General features: G+C 40.4%; 1 protein-coding gene across 8 annotated transcripts in view; it reads left to right on the forward strand.

Annotated features, from left to right (window-relative positions):
• The window catches only part of Nedd4 (NEDD4 E3 ubiquitin protein ligase), a 128,248-nt gene that overhangs the window by 31,352 nt on the left and 73,825 nt on the right, over nucleotides 1–23,071 (forward strand). For 3 of the 8 annotated variants that reach the window (XM_017801913.1, XM_017801918.1, XM_029570768.1), the window contains one exon: nucleotides 3,125–3,178. The exons of 1 other annotated variant lie outside the window; for it this stretch is intronic. Coding sequence is in view for 2 of the 7 variants with exons in the window: in XM_029570784.1 (XP_029426644.1) it covers nucleotides 11,831–13,330 (1,500 nt within the window). In the remaining 5 variants the exon portion in view is untranslated. Of the gene's footprint in view, nucleotides 1–2,351; nucleotides 2,418–3,124; nucleotides 3,179–11,786; nucleotides 13,331–23,071 lie in introns of those variants that run through there. 4 more of the 8 variants (XM_029570757.1, XM_029570764.1, XM_029570784.1 and 1 more) reach the window with 3 other exon arrangements.

Here is a 23,071-nt window from a genome sequence, read left to right on the forward strand (position 1 = left end):
TGAGCTGAACAGTTAGGGATGTGTGTCGCTGACTGTGATAGACTTTTAATTCCAAAATTAACAAGTCCCCTCAAAAGTTGTGCAATGTGGTGATCTGCATTTCCCTGTACATAAAATTAGTATATTCTGAGAAGGGAGAGGGTGGATCCTAGATTAAGTATCCAGATAGCCCTGTGTAACTAAAGTTCCTTCTGGGAGGTGTAAACAATGTTCACCCCCTCCTCCCTTGATCACAACAACAAACCAAGGTACAATTTCACCCATCTACAGCCTGAAAAAAAAAACAGTGAGTTTTCTGGACTTACTTAGAGAGCAATGAATGAGGGTTTACTTACAGAAGAGTGTGTGCTCTCCTAAGGTTGCACAGCAGTGTCTTCATCCAAGTGTGGTTGGTGACTTGCCCACAGCTGCACAAAATGGTGAGAGCCTCCCCTCCACTTCCTTAGCTTATATACCCTTAGCACCTCCCCTTGTACAACTAGGGCTGACTGGTTGGTTGGGAGGTGTGGCTGACTCTCCCTGCCCCTCCTTTCTTGTGGAGCATAATAGTCAGCAGCTTAGCTGTGATGATCCTAGGCAAGCAGGTGCAACCAAGCTTGGGAAGAAGGCGGCTGTCCATGGTCTGGCTGGTGGAAGACAGTCCTTTGCAAAATCTTGTGACATACATAGAACTTTAAAAACTGGGGCTGGAGACAGAGCTCAGTGGTTAAGAGCACATTCTGTTCTTGTTGAAGATCTGAGTTCAGTTTTCATCATCCATGTTGGTCAGCACACAACCACTTGTAACTCTAGCTCCATGGGATCCAAGGCCTTAGTCCTTTGTGGGAACTTTCACACATGTTCACAAATCCACACATAGACACACATACACACAACTGAAAATTTTAAAAATGAAAGCCATCAGTGCTTTTGACATGCATACCAAAGCTTTAAAATATTGCAGTGTTGGGGCTAGAGAGATGGCTCAGTGGTTAAGAACACTGGTTATTCTTGCAGAAGACCCGGGTTCGAATCCCAGCTCCCACATGGCAGCTAACAACAGTCTGTAACTCCAGTCCCAGGGGATCCGACAGCTTCTTCTGACCTCCACAGGCATTGCACGACATGGGTGCACTTACCTACATGCAGGCAATATACACATACACATAAAATAAAAATAATAATAATAGCCGGATGTGGTGGCACATGCCTTTAATCCCAGCACTAGGGAGGCAGAGGCAGGCGGATCTCTGTGCGTTCAAGGCCAGCCTGGTCTACATAGTGAGTTCCAGGCCAGCTGGGGCTACAGGAAGACCCTGTCTCAAAAAGACAAAAAATATATATATAAAATAAAAATAAAAATAAAAAATAAAACTTTTAAAAAATATTACAGTGTTTGGGGCTGGAGAGATGACTCAGTGATTAAGAGCACTAACTGCTCTTGCAGAGGACCTGGGTTTGGTTTCCAGCACCCTCATGGCAGCTAACAACTATCCATAACTCCAGTTTCAGAGGATGTGACGCCCTCTTCTAACCTCCTCGAGCATTGCATGACACAGGTGCACTTATATACATGCAGGCAATACACTCATACACATAAAACTAAAAGTAATAAAATATTTTAAAAATATTTCAGGGTTCAATGTAATATATGTATTATATTGAAAAAGTCCAACCTAAATATATTTGTGTATGGTATATATGTGTGGGCATGCCTCCGTATGTGCACACATGGAGGCCAGAGGTCAACAAATATCTTCTGTCACTCTCCATCTTACTTTTTTTTTTTTTTTTTTTTTTTTTTTTTTTTTTTTGGGTCTCCCTGTAGCCCCAGCTGGGCTGGAACTCACTATGTAGACCAGGCTGGCCTTGAACTTACAGAGATCCGCCTGCCTCTGCCTCTGCCTCTACCTCTGCCTCTGCTGGGATTAAAGGTGTGCACCACTACGCCCAGCTCCATCTTACTTTTTGAGACAGAGTCTCTCACTGAACCCAAAGCTCACTATTTCAACTAGACTGGCCAGTCAGCAAATCTCCAGTATCTGCCTATCCCAGCCTGCACTGGTGTTATGGATGCATGCTGCCATCCCCAACTTTTTGGTGGGTGTTGGGAATTCAAAGCTCAGGTTTTCATACTGGCACAGCAAGAACTTTACCTACTGAGCCATCTCCCCAGCTCCCTCCTAAATGTATTTTTATGTAACATCACCTCTGATATAGAAAGAAAGTAATAGGCTGGGTGTGGTGGCATGTTCCAGGCCAGCTGGACCTACAGGGAGACCCTGTCTCAAAAAGACCAAACAAACAAACAAACAAAAAGAGATTTTGTGTGCTTGATAAGTAGATTTTAACTGGATATTGAAATGTTTCAGCAAAATTGGAAGACGTTATCTTTGAAAAATACAACAAAATTATCCATGTACTACAAAACCTAAATAGTAAGTGAAAACTCTGTAATTCTATACTTTTAAATGCCATATACTCTATGTCATAGTCAACCTTTAACTGCTTGTATATTCTAGATGAAGTCAATACTAAAAGGACTCAGAATGTATGTTTTTTGTAAAATCCACATTCATTTTGTGTCATTCTAAATGTTGAAATAAAAAATAAGTAAAGCCCAATCATAGAAGTTAAAGTGTAGTCTACATTTTAAAAGTTCTAAAATTTATTTACTTATTTATTTATTATTTATTTAATGGCTGTGATTATTTGCCTGCATGTGTATAAGTTCACCACATGCATACAGTACCTGAAGGGGCAGGAAGAGGAACTGTAGTTACAGAGGGTTGTTAGCTGCCACATCAAAGGTGGGAACTGAACTTGGATCCTCTGCAGGAACAGCCAGTGCTCTTAACTGCTGAGCCATCTCTCTAGCCCTCCATTTTCTACATTTTTGAAAATATTTGAATAATTTTTAGACATTTTACTTCTTTTCATTCTGTTTTAGAAAAATAAGCAATGAAATCTACTTTGCTGTTACAAACAAACTGTTAAAACATGGGTGATCAGGACGGCCCGCTCTTGTGCAATCTTTCATGTGACTTCAGTTACATAACTGGATCACAAGTGTTTACATTTTGATATGTTTCTTGGTATCGTGGATTGATACACTGTTTTTAAAGGCTGTGCTCTTCTTACTTAGGTCCATCCTCAGCAGCACCGGCTTCGTTTTGAAGTGTTTGATGAAAATCGGTTGGTAAGTTACCCTGCATGTGTAAGGATGTAGCAGGAGGAACCTCAATAGAGTGGCAGGGGAAGTGTCTGGAGCCTGTGATCTGAGCAAAGCTTTGGGCTGGTTATGAACATGCAGTGTTGATCTTTCCCCTTCCTGGAGTTAACTCTACCTTCCCATTTTTCTCCTAAGAGCCTCTCCTGGTTATCAAGATGTAAAGTCTCCTCTGCCTTCCCATTCTTCTCCCAAGAGCCTCTCCTGGTTGTCAAGATGTAAAGTCTCCCTCAGGCCTGTTATGACAGGAGAGAAAACTCAGTCTTGCTTTCCCTCCCATGGACCCTGAATCCTATATTATCTACAGTTGTATCACCTCACCACAGTTGCTTTCCATGTGTGTGTGTGTGTGTGTGTGTGTGTGTGTGTGTGTGTGTGTGCATGTGCGCGTGCACTCAAGCACTGGTAGAGATCATAAGAATAGCCTTGGGTATCAGTCCTCTGGTGCCTTGCCTTGCACCTTTTATGGTTTGAGACAGGGTCTCATTGGCTGGGAACTCTGCCGTGTAGGCCAGGCCAGCTAACCTTCAAGCTTCTAAGAACCTGCCTATCTGCTCCAGGCTTCTAACAACCTGCTACTGCTCCAGGCTTTTATGTGGTTCTGGAGATCCAAATTCAGGTCCTTATGCTTGTAAGGCAGATGCTTTACTGATTGAGCCATCTCCTCAGCCCCCCACGGTGGCTTCTCTTGAGGGTAGCTGTGTCCAGGTTCTACTATCCATGCACTGTCTTTCCTGACTCTTTTACATGTTGTGAGGTGCTTCCCCAGACAAAGTTTTGCCAAATGAAAGTCTTTGCTTGCCAGCAACTACACAATGGTGTCGGAACCCAAGTGTGTAGCCCTGAGCCACCCCTAGGGTAAGCTTTTATACAGAGAAACTATAACCAGGGGTGAAAATTTTAAGTTCCCAAGCTTACAGGTGCAAAGCCCCCTTAACAATTTCTATTCTATTAAGCAGAATTACTATTTTGAAGAAGCAAACCAAGCATAACCTACAGAAGCCATAAATCTGCAATTAGAGGTGCACTCTGGGACACACTGACCTGTTCCCAAAACAACTGGGGTCCTGCAGAGGTGTGTTCCCATACCCTGAGCCAACTGCCTGATAATTTCAGTGGCTAGAGTCAGCCTAAACTTTAACATGGCATAGCTATGGTAAGAAGGTGCCATATCACATACAAGTCTGTTCTCTACCCTGAGTCAGAAGAGTAAGTAAAGCAACAAAGCCGGGTGAAGAACCGCCAGCATTTACGAGGAAAAAAAAGTCAAATCTGATTTCTTTTTTTTGTTTGGTTTTTGTTTTTGCCTTTCTAAATGGTCCTGGCTGGTTTGGAACTTACTGTGTAGATCAGGCTGACCTTGAATTTTCCTATCTCTGCCCCCTGAGAGCTGAGATTGCAGGCATCCACAACCATGCCTGACCTGGTCTTGTTTTTATAAAATAATTCTTCCTCCTATTTTCCTAAAAGGTGTCTAGAAGACTCTTGACATTTACTTAATTTTATCTTTATATGATGTTTTTCAAACACTCTCTGAGCATCTTTTTACATCTATAAGTTCTGAGCATGCAAGTGGCATTAGTTAGCTTTCTGTCTCATGACAAAATGTCTGTGAAAATCACCCAAAAGGAGGGAAAATTTATTTGGTTCATGGTTTCAGAGGTTTGAATACATGGCACTTGGATTTGTGTTAGGGCCTATGGTGAGGCAGAGCATCAAGAGAGAAGTGCTATGTATAACATAACTGTTTATCCTCATGGAGAGGGGAAGCAAAGAGAGAGGGTCACTTGTAGCAGAGTCCCCCCCCAAAAAAAAACCCACATTAAGCTGTAAATGCATAAATGAATCCATCAATGAAGTCAGAGCCCTCCTCTTCCAATCATCTTCCACCTCTGAACTCAGTGGTTAGGAGCACGTGCTGTTAGGAGAACCAGATTTGGATCCCAGCATCCAAGTTACAAGGCAGGCAGGCATTCTGTAAATATCTGAAATCCACGTTCAGATGTAGGCAGAGATAGGATCACAAGAGCCAGGTTCAGGGAAATGCCCTGCCTCAAAGGGTTAAGTGGAGAGTGATAGAGGACAACATACAGTGTTGTTTTCTGGCCTCTGCATGTGTACCTGCACACATATGTGTGCATACACTCACACAGATACCTGCACACACACACACACACACACAAAAATGAGAATTTAAAAAGAAACTGTATATATATATATATATACACATATATACATATAAAAACAATCTATTTTGTTAGATTGCATAACATTCCTTCCCTTCAAGAAATACTAATTGATCCAGGCATGATAGCACATGCCTCTGAAGGTGAGGCTGGTGTATTGAGCGTTCAAGGCCATCCTGAAACGTACTGAGTTTAAGGCTAGTCTGGACTACATAGGGAGATCCTGTCTCAAAAGTAACAAAAAATAGGAAGTGATAATTGTACCAGTGACTGAAGATTTGCAGTAGAATCTTTTTAAAAAAATATTTTATTTATTATTTTTATGTGTATAAGTGTATTGCCTGCATGTATGTGCATGTACCCATGTCATGCAATGCCACGGAAGTCAGAAGAGAGCTTCAGATTCCCCTGGAACTGGAATTAAGGATGGTTCATAGCCACCATGTAGGTGCTGGTAATCAAACATGGGTCCTCTGCAAGAGCAGTCAGTGCTCTTAACTACCGAGCCATCTCTCCAGCCCCTGCAGTTGTAATAACCACAGCTTTGTCTTGCCAAAGGAGACTCCTCATCACTGTCTGGTTTGATCTTTCTGTTGGTTTTTTGCTTTTGGTGTATTTTTTATTGAATTTTTGTGCATGTCATACAATACATCTAATCATATTCAGGTCCCCTCTCCTATCTGCACCTCCCCATAGCCCACCCACAGGAATCCCACAGGAATCGTACATTCTGTCAATCATGTCAAGGCCTATCAAGTGAAGTTTCTGTACCTAGATGTCCCTTGGTGTGAGTTCATCCATTGGAAACTGTTCAGCCTATCTAGCATCACTCCCTTAAAGATCACCTCTTCCTCATCCTGCAGTGATCAGCTGCCAATAGTGCCTCAGCTAAGGTTGGGGCCTCCTGTCCACTTCTCCAGTTCTATGCTGGGTTTTAGTCTGATATAGTTTGCATGGGTCTGGTGCATGCTGTCACCATTGCTGTAAATTCATATTAGCAAGGTCCCAGAAGCCTGAAGAACTGTTGTGATGGTAAGGGAACAGTTTGATTGTTTAAGGCCAAATGATGCATGTTGGAGATTTCGGTGTCAGATATAGTCAGTTGCAGAGCTTTGTGGCTTTTCTTTGGATTTTTGCTTTTTCTGCAAAATAGAAAATATTTTTCTTTTTTTCCTCTTTTCTGTACCAATTTGTTTTCTTTCTGTTTGCATTTGACACTAGATAAAATTTTGTCTTGGTGAGTTTTAAAAGACTTATTTATGTATTTATGCATGTATGTATTTATTTATGTATTTATGTGTGTGTGCACGGGGACACCTGCCTTTGGGCATGGAGGCCAGAAGAGGTATCAGATTCCCTAGAGCTGGAGTTAAAGCCTTTGCAGGCCACCTGATTCATAGGTGTGCTAGAATCTGAACTCTGGTCTTCATGATTGCACAGCAAGTGCTCTTAACCACTGAACCATCTCTCCAACCCCAAAACTTTAAAACTTTTAAGGCAAAATCAAAGCCATGCCAAGTGTGTTGGCACTTAATCCCAGCACTCTGGAATCAGGGACACGTGGATCTCTATGAGTTTGGGGCCAGCCTGCTCTACATGGTGAGTTCTAGGCAAGTCTGGTTTATATAGTGAGACCCTGTCTAAAAGAAATAGCAAAAACAAAAAAACCAAAGTCACTTATTAAGATATAATAGGCCCCCACACCAAGGACTGACACTGTTAAAGTCCTGCCTCTGATTGGCACATTACTGTGTAACCCCAGACATATCAGACAATATTTTCTCACTTTAGAAAATGAGAATCCAGAAACAGGGTGTAGAGGTGCATGCCTATCATATGATTGGGAGAGGAAGCAGGAGGATCAGAAGTTCCAGATCATCCATCTACGTGAGGGGTTCTAGGTCAGCTTAGGCTATAGGAGACATGTCTCAAAAAGCCAAATTTATAGTCAGTCAGTTGGTGAAATGAGCCTCTTAGTGTTTGCCCTGCCTGGCTCATAAGGGCATTATGATGATGAAATGAGACAGTGCCTGTGAAATACTCAGAATTTTTTTTTTAGGCAGGGTCTCACATATCCCAAACTGACTTCACCCTTCTTAGGTAGTTGAAGATAATCTTGAGCTTCTGGTTCTCTGCCTCCACCTCCCCAGTGCTGGGATTACAGGCCTGCATCACCATACCTGGTTTATACAGTGTTGAGGATTGAACCCAGGGCCTTCAGACATGCTAGGCAAGTAAGTACTCTACCAACTGAGCCCCACCCCAACCCCAGAAATGTCTTCATGATGATTCAGGTTGAAAGAGAACCTGTTTGAGAATGCTTGAGAACCCTTTAGTGTATCTGCTGTATCAGATCCTTGGCTGTATCTTAGAAACAAATTTTTTTTTCAAGAAGCATGCAGTAGCAGTTCACAGGGGCCAGAGAAAATTAGAACAGGGCGATGTCACCTCTTGGGTGTGGCCAGTCCTAGCATGCAACTGAAACTCAGAGATCACAAGATGCTATGAGAGCCACAGCCATTGTGGAGTCCCAGGCTGACTGGCAGCAGATGCTCTATCGTTGTAAACGTCATTGTGTCTCTATTGTCCTGTAGCATTTGCAGCTATCACTTTCTTAGCAAATCTCTTTGGTAAAGTAGGGTAAAGGGAACAAGCATAATTTTAAGAAGAAACAATTTCCAATCATCTGGAAAATGTTTGCCATATTATAAATGATATTTGCATTTGAGAAAGATTAGGGTTATATTTCCTTTTTTTCAGCTGATTTTAAGGGTTGAGGTTTATAAAATACAGTAGTCTGGCGATGCTGATAGTGATGGTAGTGTTTTAGTGTGGTAGGCAATGCCAGGATGATGTGCCTTAAAATAATCTACTCACCAGCACAGAGGTGTTTGTATGTCACCAGTCTAAGAATGACAGCAGCACGTGTTCAGCCACTAGAGGCTTAGGGGATGCCCCCATTCTGGGTGGAGAGACTGCTTCTGACACTTAATGGGATATTGGTTAGGGTCTGAGAGAGGGCAAGATTGTAAGAGACTGGTTCACGAAGTTGTACAGATGCACACGTCTGGAATCTACAGGAAAGCTGGGTAAATGCAGGCAGGATTTCTGTACTGGAGGGAGAGGCAGAGTTGCTTCTTTGTAGCCCTGTTTTTGCTTTTGAGGCCTTCAGCTGATTAGATGAGGCCCATCTACACTGTGGAAGGTCATCTGCTTTTATTAAAAGGCCACTGTGTTTCCTATTTACTACCTTTTTAAAAATACCTTCAAGCAACCTATGGATGCTTTAAGAAAATACCTTCAACCAAACAGTGAGGTACCATAGCCTAGTTGAGTTGATAGGTACAGTTACCCACCATAGTGGCTACTGGTATTCAAGCACTACCTAAAGCTTGTTCATACCATATAAAAATCTCATTATTGTGTGTGGAAATAACTAGTGACCAAATAGCTCAAAGTGTAGGTCTGAACTTCTGCCCTAGGCATTGTCCATTTCATTTCAGACTCTGGAGTTCTACAGGATGAACCTGGTACCTTCTCAGGTGAGGCCTTCAAATTCCTCTGGCTTAAGGTCAGGGTTGACACTCATCCCCACTTCTTGTGCAACTGTGATGATGGTGGTACAACTCCCACACTGTCTTAGAACTGAGTCTGCCATGCAGGCTGTTCAGCCTTCTGGGGCTTCAAAGCATGATTATCTTCCCTGACTTCTCCTTGGCTGAATTCTTTGTGTATCATTCTCATTCAAATGTAGAGCTTTTGAATATTTCTTTAGAAGTAGCAAGTGGACCGTCCTTGTTGTTGTTGAGATAAGCTCATGTAGCCTAGGCTGGCCTCAAGCTCACTGTGTAACAGAGGATGACCTTGAACTTCTGATCCTCCTATCTCCACCTCCTGAGTGCTAGGATTACAGGTGTGCAGCACCATACCAGGTATTCGGTACTAGAGATTAAACCTACCCCTTCATGCATGTTAGGTAAGTGCTCTATCAGCAGAGCTACATCCCCAGCTCCAGATCAACATCAAACAAACAAAAACACCACATTGAAAGAAAGCACTGGGAACTCAAGGTGGCTGCCTCGACAGCATCCATCATCCATCCCTTATCCTTCCAGGATGCCTACTTATGCTCAGCAGGAGTTGAGGGGGGTGAGAAGAAAATACCTGGTTATGGTCCTCACACTGTGGAAGCTTAAAACCTCATCATAAAGCATGAAGTGGATTCTTGTTGGGAACCTGGTTTACCAAGCAGAAAACATTTATCTAGCCAAATACCGACATTCACCATTTTATATTAATAATCAAGAGCGATTTTATTACCTGGAAGTTTCAGTTACAAGCCTGTGTACTTAAAGCTCACTGATTATCTAATTAGATGTGACCTATTTAAGATAGTAAACCCCTAACTTAATCCAAAAAGAAAATTTGAAGGAAAGAAAATAATTAGGACTTTTCTTCCTTTAAAGAAAAGGAATAATAAAGTATGTTTACTGAAGTCTGTAAAATCATAGGGAAATGGGTTATATTAAGCCAAAGTAGCATAATAGTTGTATCGCTAAGTTTATAATGATTATGCACCTTCTAAAATGCAGTCATATCTCATTCCAATCAAATAAAGCTTAACAAATTCCCATATTTCAATTTTATCATGGCTTAATTGGTTAAAAATACTGTTTAAAAATTGGGTTTAGAAACAGATCTAACTTAAGCTGTTTTCTTTTTTAAACAAAATATGAGTATATGTTTTACATGTTTGCTTTTACTTAGGGAAAAAAACTCACTTAGAAAAATACAAGTTGGGTGTAGAACTGTATGGTGTAAACAGTTACACTATTTTGCTTTTTACTTTTCCTATGAATGAGCCAGTATATATTTATTGCTGGAGTCTACACTATAAAATCCAGGTAAGGGGTTTAAATATACCCCAGAGTATTATTTAAAAATAAATTTGTTTCTTTCAAATAGAATACCGACCTGAGTCTGTGTCATTTGTGAGAGAAATTAAAATATTAAACTTTTATTGCCCTAGTAAACTGAAAATGCAGTAAAGGTTAAATAAACACCTAGCAAAAATATATCCATACAAAATCACAACCTCTAAAAGGACAGACTGTCTACTGTTCTCTGCTGTGAGAGTTTTATCAGCTCTATTAAGTAATTCCACCTCAAGGTAGTGCCGGTATGCAAAAATGTAAGCAAGTGTGCACTGTGTTTATTTAATGAAATATGTGGCATGGTTTGTATTCTTTGTAGCTATCAAACAGCTACACAAGTTGTTTCAAAGCTCCAGTAGGGGCCAGCAAAGAGCTCTAGAATTTTTCAGAACAGAATTGGCATTGAGATATGTTTATTTGATGTGTTAAATCCTTTTTAGACTTCATTACTTACCACAACACTCTCTTATGTGAATGAATTGCAGAGACTGGAATAAAATATCCAGTGTGTTCAAACTATATTGAGGTATAGTTTTTCTCTCTAATCTTCATATGTTTTTAATGGAATGTTTGCCTAGGCTATTTCTTGGCAGGGTTTTAATAGTCAAAATATAAATGGCATCATTTAGAGACTGTACTACTTGGCTGTAAAAAGCCTTAAAATTACAGGAGAAAATAGTCGGTGACAGCTTCTCTTAAGTTTTTTTTTTTTTTTTTCCTGGTGTTCAGGGTTTGCAACAGTTACTAGACTATCATTTTGTATCTGTCTGTATACTTTCACTTTTTATAACTGGCACTTTGCTAAAATATTTATCTATGTAATTTAATATTAAAATTTTTGCCCCCAAAGATTTTGTTTTTCCAAATTTATATAACTGCTTTAATTTATTCATTAAAAAAAGCACAACAGTTCATATTCCTTTCCGTGTTAACCAACTTGACTAGAGCCCTCAGTGTGGCTATTTGGAAATTCAATCTTTGATTTGATACTCAATTACACAGGGTTTCGGTTCCTACCAACTTCCTGTAATTCTATACCTTTGGGTAAAAATATTAGTGGTCAAGCTCTGCTGGAGAGAGCGTAGGCGCTGAGATTGACGGAGTTAAATGTTCATTTAGTAGAGCTGGGTGAAAACCACCGTTCAGCTTGAAATGCTAGGAGCTCGTTCTTGCCTCTCTCATTCATGCAAATTGGGGAAGGTATAATTGAAACAAGGTTGGCTGTGTTCGAGTCGCTGCTGCTGAGCTCAGCTTAAAGGTCTCTGGAAACCAAGGGCTTTGTAAGTGAAGGCGTTTTGACCACAGTCTCAGGCACGGTTTGTCCTTTGCTCTCTATGTAGCTGGTATTCCAAGTTGCCCTTAGGATAAAGACAACTCCTAGCTAGCTGCAGGCACCACCAAGGATTTTTCCTCTGGATGCAGCTCAGCTGCTGCTGGCCTGTCTACGGACAGAGATCTTTGTTTTGACTCTCAGCCCTTAACATGTTTGGGAATGAGAACAAATGGCACAGAGCTTGCGATTGCACTTTGCAGCCAGGAGAAGTAATACTTACCCTCTGTCGGAAACCTCCGGAGATGACTTGGATAGCCACGTTCCCTCACGCGGCAGGAGACCAGCGCGGATCCCGGCTAGCGTTGTTCAGATGAGGCTGACCCCCAGACAGACGGCGCTGGCTCCGTGGGTAAAGCAGAGAGCCTCTGAAAATGTTAGCAAGAGCAGCTGCCTGCAGATCTCACTGCAGCCAAGGTACGGTGGGCGCCTTCCATCCAGCCCCGTCCCGGCCGGGGACGATGCTGCGTTTACTTGTGTCTTGAAGGACAGCATTCGCCACAGCGCTGGGGCTAGCAGTGAACTGAACTCTGTGGGTGATGGCAGCCTTTTGGGTACTTCTGCCGTTTGCAGTGGCAGCCTCGGTAACTTCTCAGCCAGTGACAATGGGTCTTACTGCAGCCATGGCAGTGACTGCGGGTCGTGTGCAAGCCTCACTAGCGGAGGTTCCTATGCTAATAGCGTCAACAGCGATGGAAGTGGTTATGCCTTTCTACCCAGTGATGAGAGTCTTTTTGGTGGAAATTTACCTTCTGAGGGCACCGCCAACAGAAGTGTGCCAGACAGGAACACGGCTCCCTGTGAAGTTCTGCCCAGAAGCTCTAGTGCGGTTCCCTTTGTCCAGGAGGACCTGGATCATGGACTAGAGATTAAGAAAGTGCCTGCAAGCCGAAATGGGAAGGGCCCACTGAAACGCTGCTCGTCCTTGGTCATCTTCCCCAGGAGTCCTTCCTTCACCCCACCAACTTCCCCCACCAACACAGCCGTTCTTCCCAGCAAAGGTGCCTACCAGACCTCACACCAGTTTGTGCTCTCTCCCAGTGAAACTGCACATCATGAAGATGGTACCAATGCCAAGGGCTTCCTTTCCACAGTTGTCAATGGACTTCGATTATCTAAAATGGTTTGTACCCCCGGAGAAGTAAGAGACGTTCGGCCCCTCCACGCCAACGGCTCATCGCAAAAGAAAATTGTCATTTCCAATAATAGTCCAAGACAGACGGCCTGTGAGAGGTCACCCGAGGGGTATTCTTGTGTTTCCGTGCACTTGACCCAACGAAAAGCAACCTTGTCAGATTGTGAAGTAACCCTTGGTGACTGTAGATCAGAGAAGTCAGAAATTCAGCTCAGGTCTGATTCGGAGCACAGCATGGTCATTCATAGGTCATCCCAGTGTTCAACAGCCACCCCAAGCATGGATTGTCAGATAGGTATCAGTGGAGAGTTGGAAAGACCAAATTCACAGAGAAATAAAAACCACACTGTTTTACAAAGAAGTGTTTCACTGGGAGAAAGGTATCCAAACGTTTCCTGTTTATCCAGCCTGAAGCACAGTTGTTCCAAAGGGGGACCATCTCAGTTACTCATAAAGTTTGCATCTGGAAATGAAGGTAAAGTTGACAGTTTGTCCAGAGACAGAGATTTTGCAAATGAACTGCCCAATTCCTGTGAGGTAAGTTTCCTTCAGTCTTGCTAAATGCTGATTTATGTTAGAATAACATAATAATTGGGTTATAATTGATATAACAGCAGTTTGTGTTCTTTTCTGATTCTTGGCTATGAAGTATTTGATAATCATCAACTTTGTATTTGTAAATCTGAATAATTTTTTCACTCTTTGTTATTTTACTAGTAGACATGCTATTTAAAAAGAAACAAAACACCTTTCCCACATGGTTTAAGCCATACAATGTTTCTAGAGTATCAAAACAAGCTTTAAAAGACCATCTTTCATAGCATTCAATCCTGGTATGTTCACTGCTGTGTTCCCCATATGCTCTTCCTACCTTCAAAGTGGTCATTTAGTTTTCTCCCCTCCTCAGTCATTTCAAAAAAAAAAAAAAAATCAAAGAATTTAAAAATACTAAAATTAAAAAAATACTAAACCAGCCGGGCTTGGTGGTACACGCCTTTAATCCCAGCACTCAGGAGGCAGAGGCAGCTGGATCTTTGTGAGTTCAAGGCCAGCCTGGTCTACATAGTGAGTTCCAGGACAGCTGGGGCTACAGGGAGACCCTGTCTCAAAAAAGACAAAAAAAAACCAAAAACTAAATCAAAAGTATAAAAATGTAAAGATCTTATAACTGAACATTGATAAATATCTTGTTAAAATACATATGTTTATAAGATCACCAGTTAAAAAGACTTATATTGCGTGTTTAAAGCCCAGGAAAAATAAATGGCTTTTGCATTTATATATACCCTAAGCACAGGAATTTTGTATCCACCCTATTTTTCTTCAGTTACCAGTTAAATTGCCTCCTAAACTGTAACTCACTTTCCAACAATATTGATTTTTGTTTTATTTGGTTGAATTGGCTTACAACTACTAGGGAGCTCCCATAATTTTCTCTTTACCATATTAGTTTGTTGTTTTGATGATCTTACTTTATTATATTAGTAATTTAACAAATCTTAGCCAGAATGGCTCTTTATGTAATTTGTCCTTTCAAAAGCGTTTAAAGTGTTTTGAACTAAAATAGTTTTTAAAATTTCTATATTTGGAAAATCTTAGGGAATTCCAGGAAACTAATTTTCTTTTGACTAAAGTAGTTCTAGATGACAGCATGTAGTGTTCTGAGGGATGAGGAACCTTACCTGTTTACATAACACCCAATATCTGTATTAAAAATTGTGAAAACCCAACTTCTGGATTTGGCAAATAATATATTAACTGACTCTTTTCTGTCTTAAATCTGGTAAATATAATAATTGTTACCAATACCCAGATGTTACTATTCAGTTACTTTACTGAGTATGTAGAGATCAGATTCCATTTAGAAAACTCTTCAAAAACAGTTTTTAGGAGATTATAATATCTGTTCAAGTCCCCCTCCCCCCAAAAAGGAAAAGAAATTAAGTGGAGCTTAAAGAAATGTTAATAGTCTGCTGTTCAATTAATGTTCCTTATAGAATTATTTTATATTCAAAACAATCAGAGAGGAATGATTAACCTAGAAAGAATTATAGAAATATTCTTAAGATAGTTGCTATTGTGGTAACATTATTGTTTGTTATTGATGCTTTTCAGAAGGACATTTTAAATGTATTTAATGAAATGTAAGCTGCATGCCAATTGCATTGCTAAGAATCTACATTTTCACTGGTCTTTTTTTATATTTTATTTATTATTTTTATTTTATGTGTATGAGTGTATTGCCTGCATGTATGTGAGTCATTTTCACTGGTCTTTAAACTTTTAGGCAAACTAACAGATATTGTTTTGTAACATCTGAATGCCTAGCTTTGTGTCATTTCTTGTTTTTGAGAGATTATTGATTATGGAAGAATCCAAAAGGGTGCTGTTTGTCTAAGAGCTTTAAATTGTTCTTCCCTTACAAGTTTATCGAACAACCTGTATTTATAAAAAAAAATACTGTAAGCAATATGATAAGTTAATTTTAGTTTGTACTTGGCCTAAATTGATCTGACAGATGGTAAATCAAGAGCTTGTTTTAAGAGAAAGATATTTAGGCCTTTTCTAATCACAGCAGTGGCCACAATAATGAAATTTCAGAAATACTCCTGTGTTTATCAATAATTGCATATTAATCTAACTATAGTGGTATACTGTAACTCACTTATAAATAACCAGCTCCCAAAATATTTCCCATGTCTCCAGTTAGTCTGGGTTCCTGTTCTGATCTGCTGAGTCTGTATTCACATTTAACAAGTTGATATTAGAGTAGCTCTTGGTAATGTCAGCTATCTGTACCAAGCAGGGGTGAAATCGAATCACTGCTTCGGTCAGAGACCCTGATTTCTGAAGCAGAGGTGCCTCCGGATGTTTTTATGTGTGTTTAGCTACCAGCTTCCAGCAGTGTGGTGTCAAGTTTCTAGCTCAGTGTGATCCACAAATCCACAGCTCAATAATGACCACTTTTTAATGTGCAGTGAAAACTTTCACCTGTATCTGGGACACAGGCTGTGGCTGAAGGTGGACCTGTGAAGGCTGCATCGCAAAGAGCAGCACTGACTGGCTTCTGTGTCTTATGGGGCACCTTTCAAAATGTAGTATTGCTTATGTAAAGGCAGTGTGATGACTTTTGATCTGCAAAGAGAAATGGGATGTTTCAGTGATGTGTGTGCTATTTTATCAGCTTAATCAAGAAATAGGTTAAGGAGCTAAAGTAGACAGTTCCCAAAATTATTGCTGAGGTTTCTAAAATCTGTAGCTAGTGTACTCTATTATTATGTCACTTGCCCTCTCTGTTTTCTGAATCTCCTTTGTTGTGCAGTTAGGATGCTCAGAGATTTCATTACCTTGTTACTTAATATACCTTAGGACTCTGCTCGGGCTTGTCTATTTATACTCATGTTTCTGTAAGAAACATTTTATATTTTTTTCTTCTTATTATGAATGTTTTTCTGTTCATTATCAATTATTTAATCTTAGATAAGTAAATGCTTAAATATAATAGTAAAACTTTAAATGTTTTATGTCTCAGTTATTTTAAAGTCATTAATCTCAAGATCATGCATTTCTATAATTTCTTTAATAATTTTTCCTAAGATGAATGTTTTAAATATGTGCTTATTTTAACATTCCATTATTTTCCCGGTCCTTATTTTATATTTTATTTAATTTAGCAGACTGTCTAAAGACATCTGGTTAAGCCTATCTTGAACAACACTTAATCTTTCCTATAAAAAAAACTGTATAAATATTAAACCTACATTTGTGATACAACAGTGTTAGTGATCAGCTTTAGAAACCTGGGGGGAATAAAAGTGTTTCTTAGGGGACTGAAGAGATGGCCCAGTGGTTAAGAGTACTAGCTGCTCTTACAGATAACCCGGGTTTGAGTCCTAGCACCCACATGGTGGCTAACAATCATCCATAACTCCAGTTCCTGGGGGGTCTGACACCCTCTTCTGACCTCCATGGTCATTGCATGACACAGGTGCACTTATACACATGCAGGCAATATACTCATACACATAAAATAAAATTAATAAATAAAATATTTTAAAAAGTGTCTCTTAGAACGGAAGAATTATGATACCAGAGATGTTCAGGGAGCTGAATTATTTGCTTGGAAATACTTTGTATTCTCTGTAGGTATTTCTTCTTTAATTCATTTATTTAGCACACTAAAAATAAAGATGGGTACAATCCATTCCCTGTCCAGAGGAATAGCCATTCTAGTAGGATATTCCAGGGCAGGGTCCTCCATCTCATCATTGTTTACATTTGGAGCCAGATCATTCTTTCTTCTGGGGGACTGTCTGATGCACTGTAGGGTGCCAAGACCTTCACACACTAGACACCAATCAAACCTCCCTCCAGAGTGCCAACCATAAATGGCTCTAGATATTACCAAATGTCCTCAGGGCAAAATTGTCCCCTAGTGAGAATCTCTAGCTTAGGCAGAAACCTCAAGCCTAGAGCTATGCAAGGACCTCGTCTTGTAGTCATTTCGTGTGACTCAAGTCAGCTCTGAGGGCATGGGAGGAGATGACACTTGAGAAGTGGGTTGGAGTCCCAGTAGGGCTGGTACCCAGGGTACCATTAGGACTGCTGAAGAAAAAGTAGCTGTGTCCTAATAACAGACAGTAGTTAGTCAGTGGGTGTCTTTATTTGATGGTCTTTTTTTAAATGTGTTTTTAAATATAAGTATTTGTGACCCCATGGATTATAAATGAGTCTAAGTTTCTTAGCTTGCATGACTTAGTGAATAATGATGTTGTGCTAAGGTAGGGAATTCAGGAGGCAGAACTAAACCGGGAGGGTGAGGAGGAAATGATGTTTTGTTGAGTGCAGATGCACTAGTTGGGTAGGACTACTAGGAAAGAAGGAGTCAGGCTGAGCAGGTGCTGAGAATCTAGATTGGCAGCAAGAGTGCGGTCAGAACCTTGGGTAGAGATGAACTCAGCTATGGAAAGTATCATGTGAGATGGAAAGGGGTGCTTCATCTGAATCCTGGGGACCACTAACTTTGGGGAGAAGATAAAGGAGAGATGGAACAAGTCAGTAGACAGGCCAGGAGAACTTGGCATAGAGTGATGGGATGGACCAGAGGACAGTGTGCACTGCACTGAGAGGTCAGTTGTCCATTGGTTGTAGCAGTTAGGAGGTCCTTGATGACTTGAACAGTAGTCAGTTAGGAAAATGCCATTGAAGGCCAGGTTGAAATAATAAAGTAGGTAGAAGAACAAGCATAGGTGCTTGCTAAATGTCATGCAATAGGGTAAAATAGTGTTGATAAGGTATGGGTTTAATGGTTGTTGCTATATAGAAGACCCAGTATTGAGTAGTTATAAAGTGGATGAAACTCTTGCTCTACAAAGAAAGTAATCTCTTTTCCAGGAAGGTGGGGGGAAAGCAATGGCTTTATTCTCTTACCTTAGAACTTTGGGAGGGTATAGATAGTAGAAACCACAACGGGGACCCTATACCACTATCACATGAAGGACACAGAAATCTAGAGTGAACACTGGGGGCTGCCTATAATAGCCACAACTCATTTTTTAAATATAATATTCTTACTAAATTTTGAGAATTTCATACATGTATATAATGTATTTTGACTATATTCACTCTCCTTATGCCTCTCCCTAACTCACCTAGATTTACCCCGTCCCCATGCCCTTCCAACTTCATATCTCTCTATATATGACATACATGCATATAGCCCACTCATTCCAATTTGTGCTGCCCATATACTCCTGGGTATGCGACCATTCATTGGATCATGGGCTCCACAACTCATTTTTTTTTAATTTATTATTTTTATTTTTTATGTGTATGAGTGTGTTGCCTGCATGTATGTGAGTGCAGCCATGTCGTTCAGTGCTGCGGAGGTCAGAAGAATCCTTTGGATTTCCCTGGAACTGGAGTTAAGGATGGTTCGTAGCTGCCATGCGGGATATTTATTATTTTATGTGTATGAGTTTATTGCTTGCATGCTTGTAAGTGCACCCATGTTGTGCATTGCCTTTGGAGGTCTGAAGAGGGTGTTGGATTCCCTGGAACTGGAGTTAGGATGGCTGTTGGGTGCTGGGAATCGAATGTGGGTTTTCTGTAAGAATAGCTAGTGCCCTTAACTTCTAACACATCTTTCCAGCCCCAAGATTCTTCTGTTTTTAATTATGTATATAGAGGTGTGTCTGTGTGTGGGTATGTGCATGTGTGCATGCAGTGCCCATGGAGGTCAGAAAAGGGTGTCAGATGCCCTGGAACTGGAGTTAGAGGTCGTTGAGAGATACCTGATATGGGTGCTAGGACCGAAACTCAGGTTTTCTGTAAGAGCAGCACACTCTTAACCACAGAGCTCTCTCTCCAGCTTGAGTTCAAAACATTCTTAATAGATTTTCAGTGTAGTATTTTTATGATACAGCTGAAAAGAATCCAGGATTATTTCCTTTTTCTTTGATTTTTTTTCTTGCAAATTTTTTTCTTCTCCCCCCACCGCCTTTTCTTGTAAATTTTAATTTGTAGTCTGCCTTCTAATAAGGATCACAGTTAGGGACTGGCTTATTAATGTGTCATTTGTACAAGTAATTTTCACATTTTCATGTGTACATAAATATCCTGGGTGTTTGTTAAAATGCAGATTCTGGACTGGCTCAGTTAGTACAAGGACCTGAGTTTGACTCCCAGAACCCATGTAAAACTATAGATATGGAGGCATATGTTTGTAATTCCAGCACTAGGGATTTGGAGACAGACAGATCCCAGGGGCTTGCTGTTCAGTGACCCTATCCTACATGCTCTATTCCAGGCCAGTGAGAGACCCTGTCTCAAAAAAACAAGGTAGACAGCATTTGAAGACTGACACCCAAGGTTGACCCTTGGCCTCCACAGGCACGCACACACATGTGAATGTGCACACACAGAGACACACATAAACAAATGCAGATCATAGTTCAGAAGGCCTGTAGTGGAACCTAAGGTTCTACCAGATTGGATCGCCGCTACCTCCTAGACCCACTTTGAGAAACCAAGCTGAGCCATTCCTTGATGAGAACTGTCCTGCAGTTCCTACTTTAAGTGTTCACCAAGTCCCTCAAATGCCATCGTAATGAATGTTTGATTGAAAACATATCCATGCACTTTGGATGCCCAGTGTACATGCAGAGATTTTGATGGTGAAAAATAAATTCCCCATGATTCCTGCATGGTGGAAAGCTCTCCTGCCTTTACACGGAAGAGGGCCACAGGTGCCTGTGGCCAGTGACAGTGAGTCATAAAGGGTTTTAAATCCATTTAGATATTTAGACTAGTATTTGAATGGTGTTATATAGAAGAGAATATGTAGACCAAAAAGAATTTTAAGAGCAAAACTGCTTTCCTTATACAAGGACTTTTAGCATGACTGCTAAAGAATTCTGACTTTTCGATTTTCCAGGATTAGCTGGGTGTGGTAGCCCACACCTTTTATCCAAGCACTTGGGAGGCAGAGACAGGTGAATCTCTGTGAGTTCAAGGCCAGCCTGGTCTACACAGCAAGTTCCAGGCCAGCAGGGGTACAGAATAAGACCTTGTCTTAAAAATAAAATGAATGTCCAGGATTACATTGTAATTTCATTTAAGAACGTGGTCTACAAGGTATGAAGTTTTGCTTAAACCTCTTGAATTCATGACAGTTGTAATTCTAGCTGTGCTCTTCTTTCCTCATCAGTGCTGAGCACCTGATACTCCACAGCACTTTTAATCCTGGTGCACCTGGAAGAGGTAAATCTTGGCTGTGTGGCATCAACTCGTCCTGCCTACATTAGAATTCATTTTATGAATTGAGAAAGTGGGACATTAGGATTCACTATTGATCATAAATGAAAGTTACACAGGAGAGAAGACACGGAGAAATTTAAATAATGGAAGTACAACTGTTCCAATTCTGTTGGAAATAGGTGATGGCGGTTTCCAGGGTAGCATTTGATGGGAAATAGAACCTATGTAACTTGATGGATTTAATTATTTTGTGTGAAATGAAATGAAACATTGGCAGTGATTTAGAGCAATTTCTTAAAAGTACAGTAAAATAACAGTTCATATCCTCAAGTTTAGCAGTTAAAAGTGGACTCTCATTGGCCAGGCATGGTGGTGCATGCCCTTTTTAAAAAATTTTTATTTTCTGTGTATGAGTGTATTACCTGCATGTGTGTAAGTACACCTGTATCATGCAATGCCTGTGGAGGTCAGAAGAGGTTGTAAGATCCCCTGGAACTGAAGTTAGGACAGTTGTTGGCAATCATGTAGATGCTGGGAATCAAACCCGGTAATCTTCAAGAGCAACCTGTGCTCTTAACAGCTGAGCCATCTCTCCAGCCCCACTGCATGCCTTTAATTCCAGAACTTCTTAATCCTAGCCCTCAGGAGCAGAGGCAGGTAGGCTCTGTGAGTTCCAGGTCAGCCTGGTCTATAGGGAGTTCCAGGCCATCTGGGGCTTACAAAGTAAGACCTTGACTCAAATAAAAAGGAGGGGGCAGGGCCTGGATTTTAGTTTTGGTATGACATCAATCTTAATGAAAATAATTGCATTCAAATTTTAGTGGAATAAATTTTTAAATGATTAAGTGAGTTCTTAACACTTGCTGAAGTTTTGTTTTGTGCCGAGGGGTATTATATACATAACTTCTGCTCTCTATGTACTTGGGCATTGACCAATCACAGTTCTGGAATGGTTTGTGTTATTTTTAAAATGGTTCCTATGTTGTTTCCTCTTACAGCATGAGAACTAGGAACTATATAATTGGCATGATCTGTTTTCCTCAACTCTTCTGGCTTATTCAAGGAGCATTTTCAGCTTTTGATACACTTTCTTTTAGAAATGCCAGTCTGGGTACTATTGAGAATATTTAACTCTTACATTGTACTGCATAATAATTGACACTGTATACAGTAAGTGCTCTGATATCTTAAAGGAGACAGTTTAAAGATCATTTTATACCTTCTTAGTCTACTGAAAGCTGTATATTTCAAGTAGAAGTTGACATTTTAAAACCTTAGTGACTGTTCTTCCCTTGTGCAGCTTAAGAGACTTTATTTGTGACTGGGTTTTTGTAGACTTTGTAGATGTTGGTGGCTTAGCTTCATCTCAGGGATCTTCCTAAGGTGTCTAGCATTCCATATAAAAATGAGAAAAAAGAAACATTGCAAGTAAAGGCTAAAGATGGGGACACCAAAATATGTAGGTAGGCAAGTGGCAGGAAAGTGTAAATTCTCTAGAACTGAGCAGAGACGGAAAAGAGATTAAATCAATAGGTAGTCTTTCTGGGCAGTAATTTAAAGGTATATAATTCTCTAAATCAAGGACATTTTGTCTAATTTTTTGCTGTATCCTCAGTACCTAGAACAGTGACCAGCTCAAAGTTGTTGAGACTTGTTGATTAATGAATAAAGCCACAGCCTCTGTGGAATGGGCTAGAGAGGACAGCAGGATCCTGAGGGGTGAGGGTAACCTGACAGCCTGGCACAGACAGTTAACCAAACTAGGCCATTTAAATGATGACTGAACGGCACTCCCAAATGAATGCCTTGTCCCTGGGGTGGGTGCCAATGGAATATTGTGATCCTGACTCAAGGATTAGTTTCCACAGTAGAGTCTGATTCATAGCCTACATATTCCACTAACTGGTACCCAAGAACTACGTGTCTGCAGTAAGAGGCTCAAGTTTTCTGCAAAGAAGACTGAATGGACAAAGACTTTTAGGGGCATTTAAACAAAGATCACTGGGCTAGCTTACAAGTCATCATTGTGTAATAAATTGACTTCTTCCAAACTTGATGCAAAAGCTGGGATCCCCAGAGCAGTTCCTGGAATTTCAAGTGACTGTTTTAGCTAAGAATGACCTTTCCTTATGCACCAAGGCTCAGCCCTCTTACAGAGTCACAGAGCTTAGTGGAAACTCAAGTCGTCTTCAAAGCAAATGAGTTTAACAAGTATTTATCAGAAATAGAATATGTGCCTGCCATAAGTAGCAAAAGTCATTCCAGTATTTGAGGACTTTAAAATTAAGATGAGAAGACAACATAATTTATAGGAAATAACTAGAGAAAAATATATGCTATAATATATAATAACCTCCATAAGAGTTGAGCACCTAAACTCTAGACATGTTATCACCCATCTCATTCTAATTAATTTAAATTTTATCACAATAACAACATGCCTAATTTAAACTTTATATGTTGTTTCTTTAGGGATTTTTATTTTCCATGTCTCCTGTCTTCCTAGGAGTCCTACTGACC

The sequence above is a fragment of the Nannospalax galili genome, unplaced genomic scaffold, assembly GCF_000622305.1.
Source record: "Nannospalax galili isolate Female #2095 unplaced genomic scaffold, S.galili_v1.0 scaffold611, whole genome shotgun sequence".
Classification (NCBI taxonomy): domain Eukaryota; kingdom Metazoa; phylum Chordata; class Mammalia; order Rodentia; family Spalacidae; genus Nannospalax; species Nannospalax galili.